At 49.1% G+C, this 19,087-nt stretch overlaps 3 protein-coding genes across 6 annotated transcripts in view; 2 read left to right on the forward strand and 1 right to left on the reverse strand.

Annotated features, from left to right (window-relative positions):
• GTF3C1 (general transcription factor IIIC subunit 1) overlaps nucleotides 1-16,029 on the forward strand; it is a 57,275-nt gene extending 41,246 nt beyond the window's left edge. The window contains exons 25-37 of one of the 3 annotated variants that reach the window (XM_054995458.1): nucleotides 17-159; nucleotides 615-696; nucleotides 1,089-1,201; nucleotides 1,729-1,791; nucleotides 2,536-2,629; nucleotides 4,154-4,326; nucleotides 5,635-5,919; nucleotides 11,272-11,525; nucleotides 11,758-12,029; nucleotides 12,140-12,680; nucleotides 13,118-13,157; nucleotides 15,299-15,494; nucleotides 15,783-16,029. In XM_054995458.1, the coding sequence (XP_054851433.1) occupies nucleotides 17-159; nucleotides 615-696; nucleotides 1,089-1,201; nucleotides 1,729-1,791; nucleotides 2,536-2,629; nucleotides 4,154-4,326; nucleotides 5,635-5,919; nucleotides 11,272-11,525; nucleotides 11,758-12,029; nucleotides 12,140-12,680; nucleotides 13,118-13,157; nucleotides 15,299-15,494; nucleotides 15,783-15,992 (2,466 nt within the window). In that variant the 3' untranslated portion in view covers nucleotides 15,993-16,029. Of the gene's footprint in view, nucleotides 1-16; nucleotides 160-614; nucleotides 697-1,088; nucleotides 1,202-1,728; nucleotides 1,792-2,535; nucleotides 2,630-4,153; nucleotides 4,327-5,634; nucleotides 5,920-10,932; nucleotides 11,526-11,757; nucleotides 12,030-12,139; nucleotides 12,681-13,117; nucleotides 13,158-15,298; nucleotides 15,495-15,782 lie in introns of those variants that run through there. The other 2 variants (XM_054995459.1, XM_054995460.1) reach the window with 2 other exon arrangements.
• On the reverse strand, nucleotides 15,968-17,191 carry POLR3K (RNA polymerase III subunit K). The gene is made up of 3 exons (XM_054995463.1): nucleotides 17,081-17,191; nucleotides 16,278-16,365; nucleotides 15,968-16,192 (listed from the first exon to the last, which is right to left on the reverse strand). The coding sequence occupies exons 1-3, from the start codon at nucleotides 17,189-17,191 to the stop codon at nucleotides 16,065-16,067; spliced, it is 327 nt and encodes a 108-aa protein (XP_054851438.1). The 3' UTR covers nucleotides 15,968-16,064.
• Nucleotides 17,160-18,928, forward strand: SNRNP25 (small nuclear ribonucleoprotein U11/U12 subunit 25). Of its 2 annotated transcripts, none has more exons than XR_008598034.1 (6): nucleotides 17,160-17,323; nucleotides 17,412-17,508; nucleotides 17,624-17,729; nucleotides 17,826-17,900; nucleotides 18,005-18,155; nucleotides 18,536-18,928. XR_008598034.1 is itself a non-coding variant. In XM_054995461.1 (6 exons), the coding sequence occupies exons 1-5, from the start codon at nucleotides 17,216-17,218 to the stop codon at nucleotides 18,057-18,059; spliced, it is 441 nt and encodes a 146-aa protein (XP_054851436.1). In that variant the 5' UTR covers nucleotides 17,160-17,215; the 3' UTR covers nucleotides 18,060-18,065; nucleotides 18,536-18,928. The 2 variants fall into 2 exon arrangements, 1 of the variants encoding a protein (XP_054851436.1); XM_054995461.1 differs by having other exon boundaries at nucleotides 18,005-18,065.
• The last annotated feature ends 159 nt before the right edge of the window (nucleotides 18,929-19,087 follow it).

The following is a 19,087-nucleotide window of genomic DNA, read 5'->3' on the forward strand; positions in this document are numbered from 1 at the left end:
TCTTGCCCTGATGCAGGTCAGGGGGCCTTTTGTCCCATGGCAGGTGGTCCGAGACATCATGCACACAAGCTTTGAAGAATCCTTGGATAAGACATCTCATTCAGTTGGGAGAAGAGCTCGCTACATTGTCAAAAACCCACAAACCTACCTCAATTACAAGTGAGATGTTCTCTTTTGCTTGTAGTGTCACCCAGAGTGTGTGGCTGGGTGGTTCCAATGCTGCACCACCATAAAATCTCTACTCTCCCTTCTTCTCAGTGATGACACTGTCTGGCCCCTGTCTTGATAGGCTTAGCACAGCATCTTCTTCTGAGGAGTCATGTTGGACTCTGTTCCTTTCCCGTCTTCCATGATTTCTTCTTCATTCAGGTGCTCATATCTGAGACTCCTCTTCCCCACCTAAAGAGATTACAGGACAAGGAGTTTAGGGCTTCCTAAAGTGTATCAGGAAATGTTTTCCCCACCTTCTATAGACAACACATTTACTTTCCAGTGCAGTGGGGTTATGTGCTCTCCTTAGCACAGGTAAAATGCAGGAGGTAGACATTCCTCAAATGAGTCTCTGCATTCAGGCTGAACTGCAACATGCCTGCCTCTGTACATGTCTGCTGCAGGGTTTGCCTGGCTGAAGTCTACCAAGATAGAGCTCTGATTGAGGATTTCATGAGCAGGAGGAACAACTATCAGGAGCCCAAGGTGAGTGAGTCTCCACAGGAGCATGTGGGCACATGGTGCTTGAATTCTACTTCCCTTCCAGCCATTATGTATTTCTTGCATTTACATCTCACCTGTCTCCCATCATGGAAGGTAGGGGTCTCAGGGCATCTCCTGTCCAGGCGCTGACTTGAACAGCCCTGCTTATTTTGGGCAAGGCAGCTGCATCAGCCAGATGCAGCAAGAATGTCCCAGAAGCTGAGGCTAGCATGTGCTGGGGGGGAGGCCAGCCAGTGACCCTGCTCATCCATTCAGACAAATGTCCTGATAGGCTGTAGGTAAGTCTGCCGCTGAGAACAGCAGGATGCGGCTTTGCTGATTTCCCCATGCCAGCTTCTGCCCGGGCATGACGTTGTGCTCTCTTGTTTTGAAAGGTTTGTGCAGAAGAATTTAAGGAGTTTGTAGAGAGACTGAAAGAGAAGTTCAGCACCACCCGGGGGAATCCCAGACCAGCCATTCCAGACTCTCTTGAGGAGCTCTTCCACAGGTATCTCTTGTCCTTGGCAGGGAGGTAGCAGAGCTGTAGGAAAGAATGGCTGCTGCTCTTTCTCCAGGGCCTCCTATTAAGGTCTAAAATGTCTGGAAAGTCCTGGTTTGAGGAGCTTTGGAGGAAAGGAGGCAGAAGCCTCTGGAGCAGTAAGCTAGGGATGGGATCGTCCTGTATGTCACCTCCCATCCTAGGATGCTCTTCCCTTGGCCCAGAAGAGCTGCAGGCCACATCCAGGGCCGGGGCATCTTAGGTGCAGCAGAACTCAGATACAACCCTGCTAAGCTTTTTTCTCAGTGATGAAGAGGAAGGGCAATCTTGGGAGAGCCACTGAATTCAGAACTGAAGCAGTGCTTAAATTTCAGAGATCCCCTTCCTTCCTCCCTGGGCTTGGAGGACTTATTTACTGTTAAGCCTTCAATCGTGGAAGGCCTTCCTCTCCTTCAGGGCTTGGCTGCCTGTGGAAATGTGTCCACACAAGGTCCTTTGCAAGGCTTCTGGCCAGCTCCTTTCTTCCCCTTCTCCAGGTTCCGAGTGCTTGCAATTGGAGATGAAAACAGTCCCAGCAAGAAGGAGGAAGTGCTCAACAGGTGAGGCAGCTGTGGGGAGGGTCCATTTCACAAGGAACATCTCCTTCTTCCCTTCAGGCTGGGCTGTTACGAAAATTTGATCTAGATTTGATATATTGTGGGACCTACCTCAGCATGGAGAACAGAGCCTAAAAGCCCTCTTAATAAATAAGACAGTCAATGGCAATGAATTTAACATTAAATTTAACCTACAGTAAAGCCATAGTTCATGGCTGGGCATCCTGCAGCCACGCAGGTTAGAGCAGGGATCACACCACAAATGCCTACATCAGGATGTGAAGTAAGGCTTTCACTGAAAAAAGAAAAAGCTGTGCATATCAGTTGCAAAATGTGGAGAAGGTGGTGCACTCTCAGCAGCTAGAGGTGGGTCCCTGAGGGATGGTGGAGGTAGGCATTTTTTAGAACTGCTTGCCCCTCCTGGCAGCTGGTAAAGTAGAATAAATTATGCCTCATACAGATATCTGCAGTAACTTTTAATGTATTTTTAGTTGAAATACAGGTTTTTGTGGTAGAGATGGTTATAAGCAGCTTAGATTGCAGGTTGTCTGAGGCAGAGTTCCTGTCACTTCAGAGTCCTGCATGTTTTCCTTGAGCAGGAAAACACGCTATAATTGTTAAGCTATCTGCCTTAGACAGCTTGTCCCACAGCCCTGGCCAGAGATGGTGCCTGTGTCACATGCCAAATCAGCACCTCTCTCGCGCGCCGCCTCCCTTCTTGTAAGGGGCAATATCTCCTCTTTACAGCATTGCTGACATCCACTTCCTGGTGCTGCAGAATCTGATCCAGAGCACCCTGGCCCTCTCCGACAGCCAGATGAAGTCCTGCCAGTCGTTCCAGGTAGGAGAAGTTGGGAGCGGGGAGCAGGTTATCATCAAGGTACATGAATGTAAATTCCCTAAAGGGCTTGGCTGTCTAATGTGTAGTGGGGGGGGGGTGCAAATTACACACATGCTCGCACACACAGAATCTGCTTAGATAGTCAAGATGCGAGACAGTCTCCTCCAGTTTGGCTTTTCCGGTCCAACCCACATCCACTGCCCCAAATTGCCCAAGGCACTGAATGAGGTGCCCATACCAGCTGAGCTACAGAGGGATGTGTCCCACAGGACCACAACCCAAGTCAGGCACTAGATGCAGAGTGGAATTGCACTCCCTGCAACCATGCTTAAATGAGCAGGCAGGAAGGGAAGCACAGCAAGGCCTCCCAGGCTGTGGTGGAAGCAGCCCAGGTTCCATTGGTGCATCTGCGAGGGAAAGGGCACAAGTGGAATGGCCCACAGTTGCTGTTGAGTGCCTGTCGCCTAAGTGCTCCAACCATCGTCACCAGCAAGGCTTCAAGGAACTTTCCATTCTGGTGCAACTTGGTTCAGTGGACGAGATCTTGGATCCAGAGTTCAGGGCAGAACAGAGGAATTTTGGTTATCTGATTGTAGACTTCTTTGTATCTCCTTCAGGCAGTGTTCACAGGTTCTTCTCTCATTTACCGTCTGATAGAGAGAGAGCAGAGGTCCAACACTCTTATCCAGTTGTAACTTCTAGGGGTCCCCTTTGCCTTTCCACCCTCAAAAGCTTTTGGGCCCTTGTGTCACAGATCTGATGGCTGCAAATACAGTACTGCACGGGACCCAGAAAATCTCTATAAGGGTTAATTTTTTTTTTAGCAAAGCTATTTCAGAGCTTTCATATCTACAATACCCTCTATTTTGTTCTACAAGTTATCATTGTTTAAATTTTGCTAGGAGGCAGTTTGTTTTTGAGCATGTAGAGATTACCAGTGTCATGGATATAGCTGGAAATATTCAGGAGCTATTGCTGAATTTGACTAAGCTTAATGCTGCATTATACCCTGAAAATGGGTGGCATCTCCTTTCATATGAAGGAATTAAGTTTCAACTTCATTGCCTTCCATCCACTGCTGAGAAGAAATCTTCCTGGCAAGTGCATTTTTCCTTTCCCCTCTGACCTGTTAAGAGCATGCTTCTAGCATTGCGTAGATAAAGCAGTGAGGTGGTGTAGTGTTGTTGAAAGTCTGAGCTGTGAGCCAGGAAATCTCTGGTTCAAAGCTCACTGCTCACAAGTGCAGCAGGGACCTTTGGCCCTTTCCTGGGCTTAGCCATAGGGTTGATAATGCTGGCCTCCTTCCTGGTGGTGTTAGAGTTATGCCTGAAGGGCTTGAGAGCTCAGGCTGAAATATAGTTACTGAACAACAATAGCATTTGGAGGTGGTAGATGTTTCCTTGGAAGTGCAGCATTTAGTCACAGATACTAGCAGGTTTTCCATAGGAACAATGCAGAGCAGCTTGAAACACAGGAGCAAAAAGTATGTGCCAGTTAAGGCTTGATGGCAACGTGCATTTGCAGACCTTCCGTCTCTACCGGGAATATCAAGATGACATTCTCGTGAAGGCTTTCTTGGATTGCCAGAAGAGAAGCCTGGTAAACCGCCGCCGGGGCAATCACACCCTGGGCCCCAAGAAGAGCCGCGCTCTGCCTTTCGTGCCAATGTCCTATCAGCTCTCTCAGAGCTACTACAGGTAAGTGCACATGCCTTCCTTACCCCAGCTCGTGTCATGCAAAATGCAACCCAGCTGTCGCTTGCAGAGAATTCCAACCATAGCCCTCTTTGGCCAAAGGAGAAGCTGTGGAAAAGATTCCCTGCAGGTTACAGCTGGTCCAAATTGATTGAAGCAAAGAGTAGGAATAAATGAACATGTTTCTCATTGGTGAGGAGTGAGCTGAGGGATCCCACAAGGACTGGGAGTGATCAGTTTAGTGGCTACTTTTGCAGATGATATCAGTTATGGGGAAAACAAAAGATAACTATGAAGAGCCCCAGGAGACTGGCTCTTAATTGGATGAGTAGGCAACAATTTGGCAAATGAAGGTCAGCGTTGACAAGTGCAAGGTGATGCACATTAGAACAAAGAATCCTGAATATAAATTATATGCCAAAGGGATCTGAATTGGCTGGCACTGCGAGGGAAAGAGATCTTGGGGTTGTGGTGGATAGCTTGATGAAAACGTCATCTCTGTGCAGCAGTGGTGAAAAAGGTAACTCTGCGCTAAGGACTGAAAATAAAATCACCAGTATTATAATGCCTGTCTGGTGCATCCTCATCTGTACAGTTCTGGATTGATTGCTGTATCTCAAAAAAGATACTGCAGAACTGGAAAAGGTACAGAAGAGGGCAACCAAGATGGTTAAGGGGTTGGATCACCTTTCTTCTGACCAAAGGCTAAAAAGTCTAGGGCTTTTCAGTTTAGAAAAAAGATGACTAATGGGAGACAGGATTTAAGTTTATAAAATTATGCATGGGGTGGAGAAAGTTGATAGAGAACTTTTTCTCTCTTCCTCATAATGTTAGAACTTGGGGGCATCCCATGAAGTTGATGGGCAAATAGGTTCAGGACAGACAAAGGGAAGTACTACTTTACACAACAAATATTTATATTGTAGAATTCCCTGCTAGTGTTGGTCATGAGCATAGATGACTTTAATAAAAGGAGAATAGACAGATTCCTGGAGGAGAGGTCCCTCAACAGTTACTAGCCATGAAGATTAAAGGGAGACTCCACATCCAGAGGCAGTAAACCCCTAAATACCAGTGCAAGGAGGCCACAGCCAAGGAAGGCCTTGGCTTTTATACCCTGAGGATTTTGCCATTCAAGGGCAAATGGTTGGCCGCTATGTGAAACAGGATACTGTCAGTGCACCTCTGTTCTGAAACCCAGTCCTGGCATGCTAGAGGAGACACAGCCCTACTGCATTGATGTTGGTCCAGCCAGGGGAGCAACCAAAGATGTGTCACTGAGGACTCCTGCTCTGTTCCTTGCCTCTCCAGAGTTTTCACGTGGCGTTTTCCCAGCACAATCTGCAGCGAGTCATACCAGTTTCTCTTAAAGCTCAAGGAAGCTGGCAAGCAGGACCAAGCAGCTAGCTTTTCTTTCAAGGACCAAGAGGACTTGCCTGCCTCTGAAATGGTGACCTTTCCTTTGGATGGGCCTGGGGGCTACTGCTCCGCTCTCCTGGCCCTTTTCTCCCTTGGCCTGGTTTCTGTGGATGTGGCAATCCCGGAGCAGATTGTGGTGGTGGACAGCACAATGGTGGAAAATGAAGTCATCAAAAGGTAGGCTTTGGCAGGGGTCGCCCTTGAAATAGACTAATTTATCCATACCCAATTAAAGTTTTTGAATTATCCAGCATGCAATTTCCATATCTGGGCAGCATTTTAAAAAGGTTAGATTTTAAATCTTTATTCTTTATTGAAATAATCCTTATTTTTTTAGTTAAGTAAGATATTAGAATATGAATGCCAATTAAAAGTCCAACTAGTGATGAATATATGCATGCAATAAAAATTAACAGCAATCGTATGCAGAGTTACTCCAGTCTAAGCCCATTGAAAGCAGAGTAACTCTGTTTAGGATTGCACTGTAACAGCACAGTCCTTAGGCCTACTGTGCCACCGGTGCCCATATACCTGGGGCACCACTTATCCACTCGCTAAGCTCCTTTGTAGGAGAGCTATGCTGGCAGCCAAGCCTAGCAAGGAATGGCAAGGCTGCAGCAGGAGGCATGCCCCCCGCCATTCTCCTGACAACCACGCCAGCATCCCCTAACAGCTGCGCCGCCCACATGACAATAGGCATGTGAGTGTCAAGCAAAGATGCAGCCAATGTGGGATCCCCATTGTTCATAGACACCTTCACCACCCCACCAGAGAGCAGGCAGCCAGGGAACACATGCCCCTGTGGTCACAGCATACTCATTGAGGCACCTGGCTGGGGGGATCCATTGGGAGGAGCCCCTGTCACTGATCGGGGAGATCATGTGCCCGCAGCACCCCCCTGGCTCTGATGGGGGCACCTAGCCACCCTATGTGGCCCCTTGCCACAGGCGGGGAGCTGTGCTCTGGCCATGGTGCCTATAGTCTTGCAACACCCTTCCATGCTGGCATTGAGCGGCCCACTGGAGAGGGCCAGTCTTCCTAACCCGGGTCATGCACACATGGGTGCGAGCGGAGTGGTCTGCGCCCCAACCCCCAGCCCCGACCCTCTAGCTTCCACAAAGGATCTTAGTATGCAGATGAAGGGGGCATCCAGGCAATAACCACTCTTTTTTTTTAATTGTTTTAGTTCCATCTTATTCTGATAACAAAATTAATCAAAAGTCTTACATTCTTTGGATACATGTTGTAAATCATACATTTCATTTCATCTCTACAATTCCATCATAATTACACTATTTTCCCTACGCTATTATCATTATAAATCTGCATTCTTTAATTCTAGTACTTCTTTACTCTGCTTATTCATTTGATTGTATTCTGCTAACATATAGTTGTCTCTGTTTTATACTTCTGTTTAACCCATCTATAAAAAGGGGTCCATTTTGTTTTCCATCATGTCCGTTTTTTTCTTTTATTAATTCTGTCAGCGTGTCCATTTCTGCCATCTCTAAGATTTTCTCTATCAATTCTTCTTTTGTTAGTATATCTGTGTTTTTCCAATATCTGGCATATACTATTCTTGCTGCTGTTATTACATGTATTATCAAATATCTATTTTCCCTATTTAACTTCTCCAGTATTATATTTAGTAGGAGCATTTCCGGTTTATAGGGTATATTTGTTTCTAGCACCTCTTGCAACAACTCATGTATCTCTTTCCAGTATCTCTTCGCTTTTTTTACATAGCCACCATATATGGAAAAAGGTGCCCACTTTCTCTTTACACTTCCAGCATTTATTGGGTACTTCAGTGTACATCTTTGTTAATTTTTCTGGTGTCACATACCACCTATAGAACGTTTTATATAGGTTTTCTTTAAAGGTGATTGATTTGGGGCAATAACCACTCTTGTTAGTGTCCTGCTGGGGAGGTGCTCACAAGGATCTCACTCTGGTGGCTGTCCCATATCCCCCACAGCTGCTGGCCCACTTCCCCACACCCCCGGGCAAAAGGGCGGCTCAACACAACCAAAAGGGTCCTTCAGAGATAGTGGGCAGAGAGACTGGCAGTGGGAGGCTCATCAAGCTCAGGCTACCTGGGCTGGTCCAGTTGGGACTGTTAACCCAGTGAGTACTGCAAGAGAGCTGACACGTGCTCGTGCCACCACACACGTACTCTGATTTCCCCAGTCTGGTATTCCACATGGAAACACCAATCCAGGGAACCCATGGCCTTCCCTCCACCTCTTCTTTTTCTCCAGTACTGTCTGGGTAAACGATCCCAGTTGGAACGGGGAATGGCAGGCAACCACCTGTCCAGACCCCCACTTTCACTGGTGAAGAACCCCGTGGGGGTGGGCATGCAGTGCATGGACTAGCCCCATGGATCATCCTCGCTCCTTTGGCTATCTGCCTAGCCTCTCTGAATGCAGCGGTGCTGAGATGTAAGGATGCCAGGCAACTCTCAAGAGACTACATTTCATGAGTAAAAGTTTTTTATTGATAAGATGCCAGTATCATACACTTACACCACCTTTGCTAGGCCTAGTGGCTGCGACAAATATCACACAGATATAGGTTCCCCAAAGCTACTCCTAATTCCCCTGCCTCCTATTTCCTAACAGTCCTCTAACTTTGCATTCAGGAAAACAGGATGTGTGATTCATGAATTGTTCAAGGTCAAGCAGGCTCCCAGGCTCGGGAGAGATTACAGCAGGAACAAACATCTTCTGTTCCCAGTTTTCCACAGCACCAGCTTCAGCTGTGGGGGGATATTGAATATGACAGGTGATCCTGAGCACCTGGGAGGTTGATAGCCCACCTTCCCCACACAAGGATGAGACCCCACGTTTCACTGCCATGTGCACGGGGGTGGGGCGCAGGATGAAACGTGCAGCCACCACGGGATTGATGGACTCCCACTCTGTTCAAGAGCCAAGCCAGGCATTGGGACAAAGGCGCCGGGTGGATCCTCACGGCCTCTGTTTCCCTGGCAGCCTGGGGTCAGGGACCATCCCTGAGGATATGGTGAGGGGCTGCCCCAGGGTGTAGTTGTGGGCGGGGGGAGTTACTATCATCCACAGGCAAGCAAACAGGCAGGAAGGGAGTTGTTCAGCACAGACGTTACTGAATTGCCAAAAGTGAAGAGAATGTCTGGACAGATGTTGCCAACTTCCCTCACTCAGGAAGGGAGCTACACCTGCTTGCGTAGCTGTCGGAGTCATGACAGCCATTATTCATGCTGCTGTCTCAGGAGTGACGTTGTCACAGGCTGCCTGAGGAACAGCTCGTTGGGCTGGGCTTGGATGGTAGCTGAGAAGGATCACCTGGGGCTGGAACAGCCATTCTCCTTGGCCTCTCTGATGGGTCCGACCTGCCTGAAAGGAAAACAGAGACATGTAGTGAGGGGCCTGACCTTGTACAAGCTACCGCAAAGTCTGCCAGGTCCCAGGAGAGTGTCCATGGATGGGGGCAGCAGCAGCAGCTCCATCATCGCAGGTGCTGCTGGCAACCAGATGATGGATGTTCTGGTGAAAAAGTGCTCCTCATCTACATCTGGATGGTCTGCTTCAATGGATGCTTGGAGCTCTGACCCTGTGAGGGAGATAGTCAAGGGGTTGTGCACCCACCATTGCAGGGGAGTTACCAGAGTACCCAGTCAGACCAACCCGCGGATGTGATCTCTCCACTGCCCGGGCGGGGGAGCCCAGCTGAAGGAGTCGAACGGAGCCTGGCATGAGCTGCCAGGAGCCCCCCCCCAAAAAAAAACAGCTGTGTCGAGCACAGTTCCCTAGGCAACTGCCTCATTGATGGGCATGGGCCACACCCTCTCCAGCAAGCCTCAGCCGCAGAGGCCAGTGTTTGAGTAGTGCTAGTGAAGGGAGTAGGAAGGCTAGTGTAAATGAGCAAGCCGGGACAGGCAGCTGCTCCTTCTTACCTGTTTGTGCACCCTTGCCCCTTCCTGAGCCAGGAATCAGGAGACAGGTAACCTCTAAGGCAAATTGGGTGGTGGTGGTTAGTCAGATGCCCCATTTTTCACAAAGTTCCCCCATGCACACTGTTGCCCCGCCCCGTGTGCACACTCTCCCACCTCACGCTCTTTAGTCCCCATGGCAGAGGGCTCTTGGGCAGAGCCTCCAGCCACATCCCTACTTACCTGAGTTCATGGATGCCCCGGCTGGGGGTTATGTGGGGTGGGTGGGGGACTGATTGGCCACCGAGGAGGGGCTTGGTCGCCACAGTAGTTGGCATCCTATGCTCTGCTGGGTTGCTTGAGTGGGGCTGGGCATGGGCGGAGGAGGCAGGTTTTCCCCTACAATAGGAGCCTATGGGCTCTGCCATCATTTTTCATGGCATAACTTTCTGGTGCTGCAGGGGGTTTTCCCGTGCCCAAAACAGCTTAGGGAGCAGACTAACTCATGCTCTGGATATGCCCACCCCCAGCCACCATGACTGGGCAACAGCAGAGAACCCAGGTGGAGTGGCACTGGGCCGCTGAGCCATCGTAGGGGGGGGTTACAGTGGTGTAAATCTGGAATATGCCATTGTAACTCCTAGTCAGCATCCAGGGTGCTTTTACCTCCCCCCCCCCACCAAGATTGGCTATAAATCTCTTAACATCTCTCAAACATACAAATATAAATTACTCAAAATCACGTCATATTTAATCTACTATGAAACGCATTGGAATTTCCATTGACATGTAGACATATATTTCTCACCTAAAATTTTTCATCAAACCCCTATTTTTTTATGATATACTTAATGGAATTTGCTGTCTATAGAGATCTCTAAGGTCTTTATCATAATAAATATAAAAATTATGATTGGTTTTAATTTAGCAGATTCTTCATATTTTTCATCATGTGATCTTTTGCTGAAGCTAATTTATGATATCATTGTGCACCTGGACTGATAAATTTCTTATGAAGTTCTGAAGGTATTAAAAAAGCTAGATTAACAGATAGTATTTAGTCTTTTCAAACAATTAAAAAAACATTTATCTTCTATTTTCCAACTACTTTTAATCGGTTGTCAAAGATAAAAGGACACCTGTATTTTCCCATAACTCGCTAGTGAAGTGCCTTAAAGTGAACTGCCTTAAAATTTACGAAAATACACTTGTATAACTTGAGTATAGATAATTCAAATCAAATATCTGCAACACCCTGATACTCTGCTTCTCTGCAGTAGTGTCCTGGGCTGAGCTTCATGATGCTTCACTGCCTTTCCCTGATGGTTTCCCGGACCCACAACACCAATTTCCTGTAGCTTGTTCTGGTCTCCCAGCAAGTGAGCGCTTGAATAAAACCAGGGACAAGCCTGTGATGGCCCTTCCCTGTGGGCAACTTCCATCCAAAAACATAGGCAATAAAATGCCTACAAAAATTAAATGTGTAGTAATGTTTTTTTTTTAAAAAAAAAGCTCACTTGGTTTTTTGCGGAGGGCTTTGGAGTGGAATATTATGACAAGATGTTGGGGTGTTGGTGTTGCTTGTGATCTGCTTCGACTCCTGGTGCTTCTTGCAGCCTGGGGAAAGAGGGTCTGGAGGAGGAGGAGGACGAAGAGGATGACTTGGACGAGAGTGCAACAAACAAGCCGCGCATAGAGGTGAAGGCTCGCCAGGCATCGCACACCAACTACCTGCTAATGAGAGGCTATTACTCCCCGGGCATTGTCAGTACACGGAATCTGAGCCCCACGGACAACATTGTCGTCAATTCCTGTCAGGTGAAGGTGAAGCTGAGAGAGACCCCTGCGTGGGAGGGCTTCCTAGGCCAAGGTCAGTCTAATGAGTCACTCAGCAGATCAGGGGAGGCACAACAGCACCTGAACTAGAAGGTACCCAGTAGTGGCCAAACTGATTGTCCTGGCCTGCACCATCATATAAACAATCCAGGGGGCAGGAAAGAATGGCTGCAGGTGGAAGGGCAAGCTGTGCCTCCCATCTTCCTTACAAACCAGAATAGGCCATGTATCTGTTGGTTGAAGTACCAGGTGTGTTGTGTCTTCAGATCTGTTGGACCTGGAGAATTTGCCTGTTGGAGCCTCCTGCCTCCCCAAATCCTTCACCAGGCTTACTAGCATCCAGGAAGATGATGTGGCAGAACAGTTTCTCCTTCAATCCTTGGAGCATCGCGGTTACATCACTGGAGAGGTTGCAGCCATCTTGGATCTCTATAGCACCATTCAGGCAGCATCCCACTTTGGGGTGACCAAGGAGGACTTTGCCAGGCAGTTCCAGCACTATGAAGACATGGGTGTCGGGTGTGCCAAGCTCTTGCAGGTGGGTGGAGATTAGATCCAGCTAAGCTATGTAAAGGGTTATGGTACCTCAGTAAAGGAGGAGTGCTTTATGAGACTGTCCACAGCTAAAAGTGTTTATTTCCCCCACAGGACCTCCTTGACCTGGAGTTGGTGTTGGAATTGGGGAGCCACACACCCCGGTTGGTGGCAAGGAAATGTGCTCGTCCGTGGCTATTGCATTCTGTCTCTTTGAAGGAGGATGTTGGAAAAAATCTTAAAGGCAGAGTTATCCAGAGGGAGCCTGCAGAACAAGGCAAAGAGTCTGAGCAGAAAAGCCCCATCCCCCCTCTGTTGGCAGAACAAGAACCAGCAAGGAAAAGGCGAAAGGTTGAGCTAGATGAGAATCAGGGTGGAAATGATGCTGCTCGAAGCATGGCCTGTCTGTGGGAAGGAGCAGGTGACCCACTTCAAGGTGCCACTGGCAGCACCTCCTGTTTGGCAGGGCAGGAAACACACAATGTGCAAGTGCCAGGCTTCACCCCAAAATCTGGTGAGGTCGTGGAGGAAGAGGAGGGGACCTGTATTTCTGAGAAAGAAGCAGATGCATTGAATAGTTGGGCAGGATCAGACTGTAGAGATCCTGCGGAGGAACCTCAACAGGAAGATCCATCACAGCCAGGCAGCTCCAATGGTGCGTGAGGAACTTCTAAGTAAATTCACCTTGCTTGGGGTGGGAGGGATCACGAGCAAGTATATGCGAGGCCATCTAGCCCAAATCTACTCTTACACAGGCAGGATACTCCAAACCCAAGCCTCAACCTACCTGTTTTTTTATGTTGGCCCTGAGGCTTCTACTAGGCCGTGGCATGGAAAGCCTGGTACCCATATCCTGTGACTGGGCCATATGTGGCTTGTCCTGCCATCTTCCTCCTATCTGCTCAGTGCTTTTGCATTTTAAGGATATTCTATCAGTGTCAGCTGACTGCCATTTTACAGAACCTCCTGTTGGTTGTCCTCATAGCATTTTTATCTGCTGTGGCAATTCTAATATGATCAATTGGGCGGGGATTAGGTGGCCTTCTGTGGTTTTGCGCTTAATGCTGATTGTGTCCTTTGGTCTTTGCCTAGAGTGTTCTGTGGAGAATTTAACACAGGCCGAAGAGGAAAGGTGAGTGTGCAGGGCATTCCCTTTGTCTAAGCAGAGCCAAGGCTCTGGAGCTGGCAAATAGCCCTCTTTGGTGGAATGGTGTATGCATGCAATAGCAGGATATAGGGTTGGATCCAGAAAAACCTGGCAGTATCTACTGATTCCCCTTCCTGCTGATTTCTTCTCCCATCAGTCTTCATGAGTGGCATTAGGTGGAAATAAGAGGGAAGGGGAAGGCAAGAAAGTTCCATTATGCCACTAGAAAATTTAGTCTGTATCCAACCATTTCCTAACATTAGCAACCATTTTTACTGAAAGGAAACACAGGCCAGCAATGTCTGCTGTCCTCTTTCCACTGCTGTAGCAGAAACCCCATGCTCCTGGCTTTCCACAAATGATGCAAACCCAAATTACTCAAAAAGGCTTTTTTCTCAGCTAGGAGGGCGGTATTGTAGGAAAGGGGTCCCAGATGTTTCGCTAATGAGGTAGGAACCATAGACTTCACCATTATGTTGCCTTACATATTATCTGCCGCTTTAAATATGTACTCCTATATACTGCCTGTGCTTCATGTTGTTTAATGTAAGTCCTAGAATTATGTTCTGTTTCAGCAATTCTTCAACCCCATATTGGATCCTTGCTAATGCTATGTCTTTGTAAACTTGTCTTCATTTACCTTATGACATTGTTTATGGAAATGTTCTTGACACTGTATGGAAATGGCAAAGGACAGGGGGAACGGTCCCAAACTCCAAAGCAAAGGCACACTAAGGACACGCCAAAAGACCGCTGCTGCAATCCAAAGCTTTATTCATAAATGCCGAGGGTCAAAATCAAAAGGATGGGGGAGCGCCCACTCTCTCCGGCTGCTCCCGGCAGGAGATTGGCAACGGGTTTGCCTGGCTAAATTGTCCCGTTTCGAAAGGCTCACAGCTTCATCAAAAGCCACAAATGAATTCTTAGTGTCAAGAGAGGAAATATTGTTGAACTAAAACTAAGAAGAAACTTGACTCTTGTCCAGCAGGTTACTTTGTAGTAGAGGAATACGCTTTACACTAAGAATTCATTTGTGGCTTTTGATGAAGCTGTGAGCCTTGCGAAACGGGACAATTTAGCCAGGCAAACCCGTTGCCAATCTCCTGCTGGGAGCAGCCGGAGAGAGTGGGCGCTCCCCCATCCTTTTGATTTTGACCCTCGGCATTTATGAATAAAGCTTTGGATTGCAGCAGCGGTCTTTTGGCGTGTCCTTAGTGTGCCTTTGCTTTACTGTATGGAAATGCCTGCCCTTGTCCTTGCTACTGATTATACTGATCTTACACTATGTAATCCGCCTTGAGTTTCAATGAGAAAGGGAGAATATAATTAAATAAATAAATAAATGAGCCTCCCTCTCCTGCTCAGGCAAAGCCAAAATTTACATCCAGTAAATTTTCACAGAAGAAAACGAAGTCAAATAGATTGGAACCAAGCCAAATCAGGGCCTTTGGGGATCCAGAGACAGCCCCTGCTTAACACATCTGACATTTCCCTCCCACATCTCCCTGCACTGAGGGCATCCAAAGGACCCAGATCTGTGCCTGTGCTCTTGAACTGCCTGAGGAGCACTTGCATCCATTTCCCACAACCAGTGCTATGCTTTTATGGAATGTCTGCCTGGTGGCACCTTTTTATAGCAAATGGGTTGCACTTTGTGGTCCATTTTGCCTTCCTCCCCTGCAATTATACAATTTCCAGGTGGGCAAAGCTTGATGCAAAATATGCCCCATTGTTGTCAAGGCCTTGCATATTCAGTGGCTGCACTCTACATCTGCTGTACAGAAATGGAGAAAGGCACCAAATTACCTCTGCAAGACTCATGGCTTTACTTCTTTCAAATGAGAAAAAAATCACTGTGAGGATAGATGAGAATTTGAACACTTGGAAGCCAGTCACCATAAGTATCACACTGCAGGTTTTATTCATTGGCTTTAGGTAGCAATATGAAAGGGTGTGGGTTAGACCTGCCTAGAGCACAAGGCAAAACAGTTGACAGGTGGTGCAGTTGCTAAATGGAGGTTGGAGGATGCTAGACTGGTACAAGTACATGTACTCGCATACAAGGACCTTACTAGCACAAGCCAAAGTATCTTGCCTTATTATTACATCATTCTCTTTTCTCCCAGCAGAGCAAATGGAAATACCTACTTTGTTGGGCGGCCATGGCGCATCGCAGATGGCGGTCTGAATAAGCCAGTGTGTAAGGGAATCATGGAAGGTGTGCTTTGCCATATCATGACCAAGCCTGGCATCACGGAATCAGCCCTGCGCCGTCATTACCTAGAGGTCCTACAGCCAGTGGCTCTCCTAGAAGTCCTGCAGGTTTGTTTGGCCACCTCAGAAAAGGTGGATTCATCCCAAACTTCCGGCATGTTTTTTTTCCCTTCCTGCATGTGAAAGTTAGGGGCAGGGGAGGCCTCCCCAGTGTACCTGGAGAGAGGCAAAACTTTGCTGTACACCATGATGCACCTCTTAAAAGACCCAGTTCTGTCCAGTGTTGACATGAGCAAATGTCCTGGGGGTGTTCTGTTGCAAGACAGCTTTGAGAAAGCACTTCCTACAGGGGCGTTGCCAGAGCATAACAGGCAGGTCTCCCTCTTGATCCTACAGGGACTTGAAGCGCTGGGCTGCATCCGGAAATTCTCTCTGAAGCAGCAGCAGATGACTTCTCTGTTCTCGCAGCCTGGGCTGGAGGAAGAAGAAATGGCTTGCCCCAAGCTGACTGAGGCCTCCACCATTTTCTATGAGCCAACTGTGGCCTGCACTCTGCTGATGGGCCGTGTGTTCCCCTATGAACTGAACTGGAACAAGTGGGTGTAGTGGGCAGAAAAACCTCAATAAAGTGACTTTTGGGGAAGCAGTTTGTCATCTTTGGGCAAAGATATGTGTGGCTCAGTCCCGCCAGCGGTGTCCACACTGGGCACTGCAGCACTTGTAGAAGGTGGTCATGGGTTCATCGGCTGAGCGTGTCTGCAACTGCATGAAGTAGGCGCGTGGGTGCTCGCACTTGGGGCATGGCTCTGCAAGAGATAAGGAGCCAGTCAGATCAGGACCAGGGCAGCGCCCACAGCACCCACCACCCCACCTACACCCTATTCCACTAACCTGCAGTGGAGTCCACATTCTCCCAAGCAGCTGCCCCCCCAAGCACATCGTCCACCTCCTTCAGCTTTGGGTAGCGCCTGCTGGTTACCTGTGAGAGGAGAAAGGCGGTCGTGGGGGGGGTCAGTCAGAGCTTGATGGGGGAAGTTAGGAAATCACAGGTGATTTGAGAACAGAACCTAGGAAGGGAACTAAATAGGGTAAATGACCAGTGTCCATACTTTGAAGCTGCCTAGGAAACACAGTCTTAACCAGAGAAACTTCAAAGAAAACTTACAGCACTGTTTGCTGCAATTGATTTCATTCAATGCACTCCCCAGGGCTGAATGCTGAATAGAAACGTAAGATTCTTCTCTCGCTACAGATGCTAATTTTCTGTATTTCCTCCTCTACTCTAATCAAGCGAATTATTTTACATTGTATCTCCACATTCTTACTACTTTCCAGCACCCCTCCCACCTCACTAGGACTCAAAGATCATTCCTACTCCTATTTGAAGGCAGCTTCGACTGTCAAAAACATACCCTGAAAATTCTGATTATTTTTATCTCATTTATGCCGTGCCTTTCACTCAAATGAGGACCTAAAGCGGCTCATGTCGTTCTATTCGACTCTTTTATCTTCACAACAACCCTGTGAGGTAGGCGAGGCTGGGGTATGACTGGCCAACGGACACCCAACCAACTTCCATGGGAAAGCAGGGAATCGATCCTACCCCGTTTCCTCCAGGGGAGCTGACTGGAATCCTGGGAGGTCTCCAGGCCTCAGCTGGAAGTTGGAAACCCTGGAAGAAAGGTAACACCCACCTTGCGTGTGACGTTTCGTACGTAAGGACACGTGGTGCAGGCGAAGCGGTGGCACCGCGCCCCCTCCTCGGCCACCAGCACGTTCCCGCAGGCCGGGCAGAAGAGCAGCATCACTCGGGCCGCCGCCGGGGCGAGATGGCAGAGGAAGGCGAGGAGTTGGCGCACGCTGAGGCGCTGGAGCTATGGCAGGCCGGCCTGGCGCGCCTCGTGCGGGACCCGCTGCTGTGCGACCTCCCCGCTCAAGTAGGCCGTGAGGCGGGGGGGGGGGGAAGCTGTCGGTCAAGCGACCGGCCAATGACCTGAGCGCTCTCTTTCCCCTCCCGCCAATCAGGTGACACCAGAGGAGATCGCTTCGCAAGTAGCACTCGAATACGGCCAAGCCATGACGGTGCGCGTGCGCAGAGCAGACGCTCTCCAGGCGCCCATGCGTGAGTGGCTGCGGCAGCGCTGAGCATGCGCAATGGGGCAAGTGGGTGCGTGAGGGGCCCGGCAGAGGCCACCCCTGGCCTCAGCTGAGCGCCCTGCCCTCTTTCCTCCGCGCAGCCGTGGTGGTGGTGCAGCAGGCCAGCGTGCTGGAGCTGAAGAAGGCGGTGCAGCGGTTCGTGCAGTTGCAGCAGGAGCGCCAGGGCGGCGTGCAGCACATCAGCTGGTGAGATAGCCGGGCAGGGACTGAGGGCCTGGCTAAGCTAAGGGGCGCCTCTCCCCCGGCCGCGACCCCCGCTTCTCTCTCTCTTCCCCCCGGCAGGAGGCACGTGTGGCGGACCTACAGTCTGGCCTTTGGCACCGAAAAGCTGGAGGACGACCGACGGAAGCTGCGCGAGTAAGTCGCGGGCGGGAGGGCTGGGGAATGGGTCTTGAGGGGATCCCGACCTCCCCGGGCGGTTTGCCGGGCTCTGACGATCGCTCCGCATTGCTTGCTTGTAGGTACGGCATCCGGAACCGAGACGAGGTCACCTTCGTGAAGAGGCTTCGCAAGTGAAATCGGGTAGGCGAGTCCGGTCTTCTCTCCATCTCCCCCGCCCCGGCCAAGCTTTCCAGTGACAACCCAGGAAAGATGGACAGAACAGCCAAGGGGGTATCTGTCGGCTTCTTGGGTGCTTTCCTCTTCTTGAGGGCCAAGGGGTTTTTTCCTCCTCCTCCTCCTCATTCTGGGGTTCTCTTTACTGGGGGGGGCTTGCTGTGGGGAGCTGGACTGTTCTATAACAGTTATAGAGACCCCAGGTTGGGATGCATCCAGTGACAGAAGGGGCTTCTGTTGAGGGGGCACAGCTAGAGAGAAGCCAGAAAGCAGTCATCACCTCTTCTGCTGACTGACTGGGGAGGGGGAGGTTAAGGGCTTCAGCACTGGCCCAGCAGTTTCCACCCTTAGATACCCCCCTCAATTTACCTGTTTCCCTGCAGGCTGTAATAGATGCTTGGGGGAAGGCATAGTTACATATTACCACATTTTTCCAGGAATGCTTTAAATGGCAGGAGGACCAGGTGCGTGTCTCTGGCATGTTGGATTCCTGAATGATGGGAGGCATCCTTCTGACAACTCAGCGCTCAGTTGTTTGGGGGTGAAGTTGCATCCTCAGGGCCCACTGGACTGATGTGGGAGAACAGAGACCTGTCCTCAGCTGCCCCCAAGGCTGTACTCCTTGAAGCAGGACAACTTTTGATAGCTTCTCTCATCTATAAGCGTCGTTAACCATTGGCATGTGTAAAGACATTGGCAGATCTATAGGAGGAGGAAGTGGCTCCAAAGATACCACTGGACTGGCTAAGTCCTCCACGCAGCTTGAATTCCCTTACCCTTCCTCTAAGTTAAAATTTCCATTTTTACCAATAAAATACAAGTATAATGTGAATAAACTGTGTCAACATCTGGCATGCTGAACATTTCAGTGGGTGCAGCTGTATTAGAAACTGTAGGCAGTAGCAGCAGAATTCAGTTTATAGTAAAGTTTAAAAGCAGTGAATCAACGCTACTGGCCAGCGGGATGCCTCATGCACTTGCTCCATGAA

This window comes from Eublepharis macularius, chromosome 12 (assembly GCF_028583425.1).
Source record: "Eublepharis macularius isolate TG4126 chromosome 12, MPM_Emac_v1.0, whole genome shotgun sequence".
NCBI lineage: Eukaryota > Metazoa > Chordata > Lepidosauria > Squamata > Eublepharidae > Eublepharis > Eublepharis macularius.

Excerpts from the sequence above, each read along its gene's own strand:
- POLR3K (XM_054995463.1), bottom strand. The coding sequence starts at position 17,191 with ATGCTGCTCTTCTGCCCGGCCTGCGGGAACGTGCTGGTGGCCGAGGAG. Across the intron at positions 16,366-17,080 it reads TACGAAACGTCACACGCAAG|GTAACCAGCAGGCGCTACCC; the intron begins GTGGGTGTTACC and ends CTCCTCTCACAG. Across the intron at positions 16,193-16,277 it reads GAATGTGGACTCCACTGCAG|AGCCATGCCCCAAGTGCGAG; the intron begins GTTAGTGGAATA and ends TATCTCTTGCAG.
- SNRNP25 (XM_054995461.1), top strand. The coding sequence starts at position 17,216 with ATGGCAGAGGAAGGCGAGGAGTTGGCGCACGCTGAGGCGCTGGAGCTA. Across the intron at positions 17,324-17,411 it reads TGTGCGACCTCCCCGCTCAA|GTGACACCAGAGGAGATCGC; the intron begins GTAGGCCGTGAG and ends CCCGCCAATCAG. Across the intron at positions 17,509-17,623 it reads CGCTCTCCAGGCGCCCATGC|CCGTGGTGGTGGTGCAGCAG; the intron begins GTGAGTGGCTGC and ends TCCTCCGCGCAG.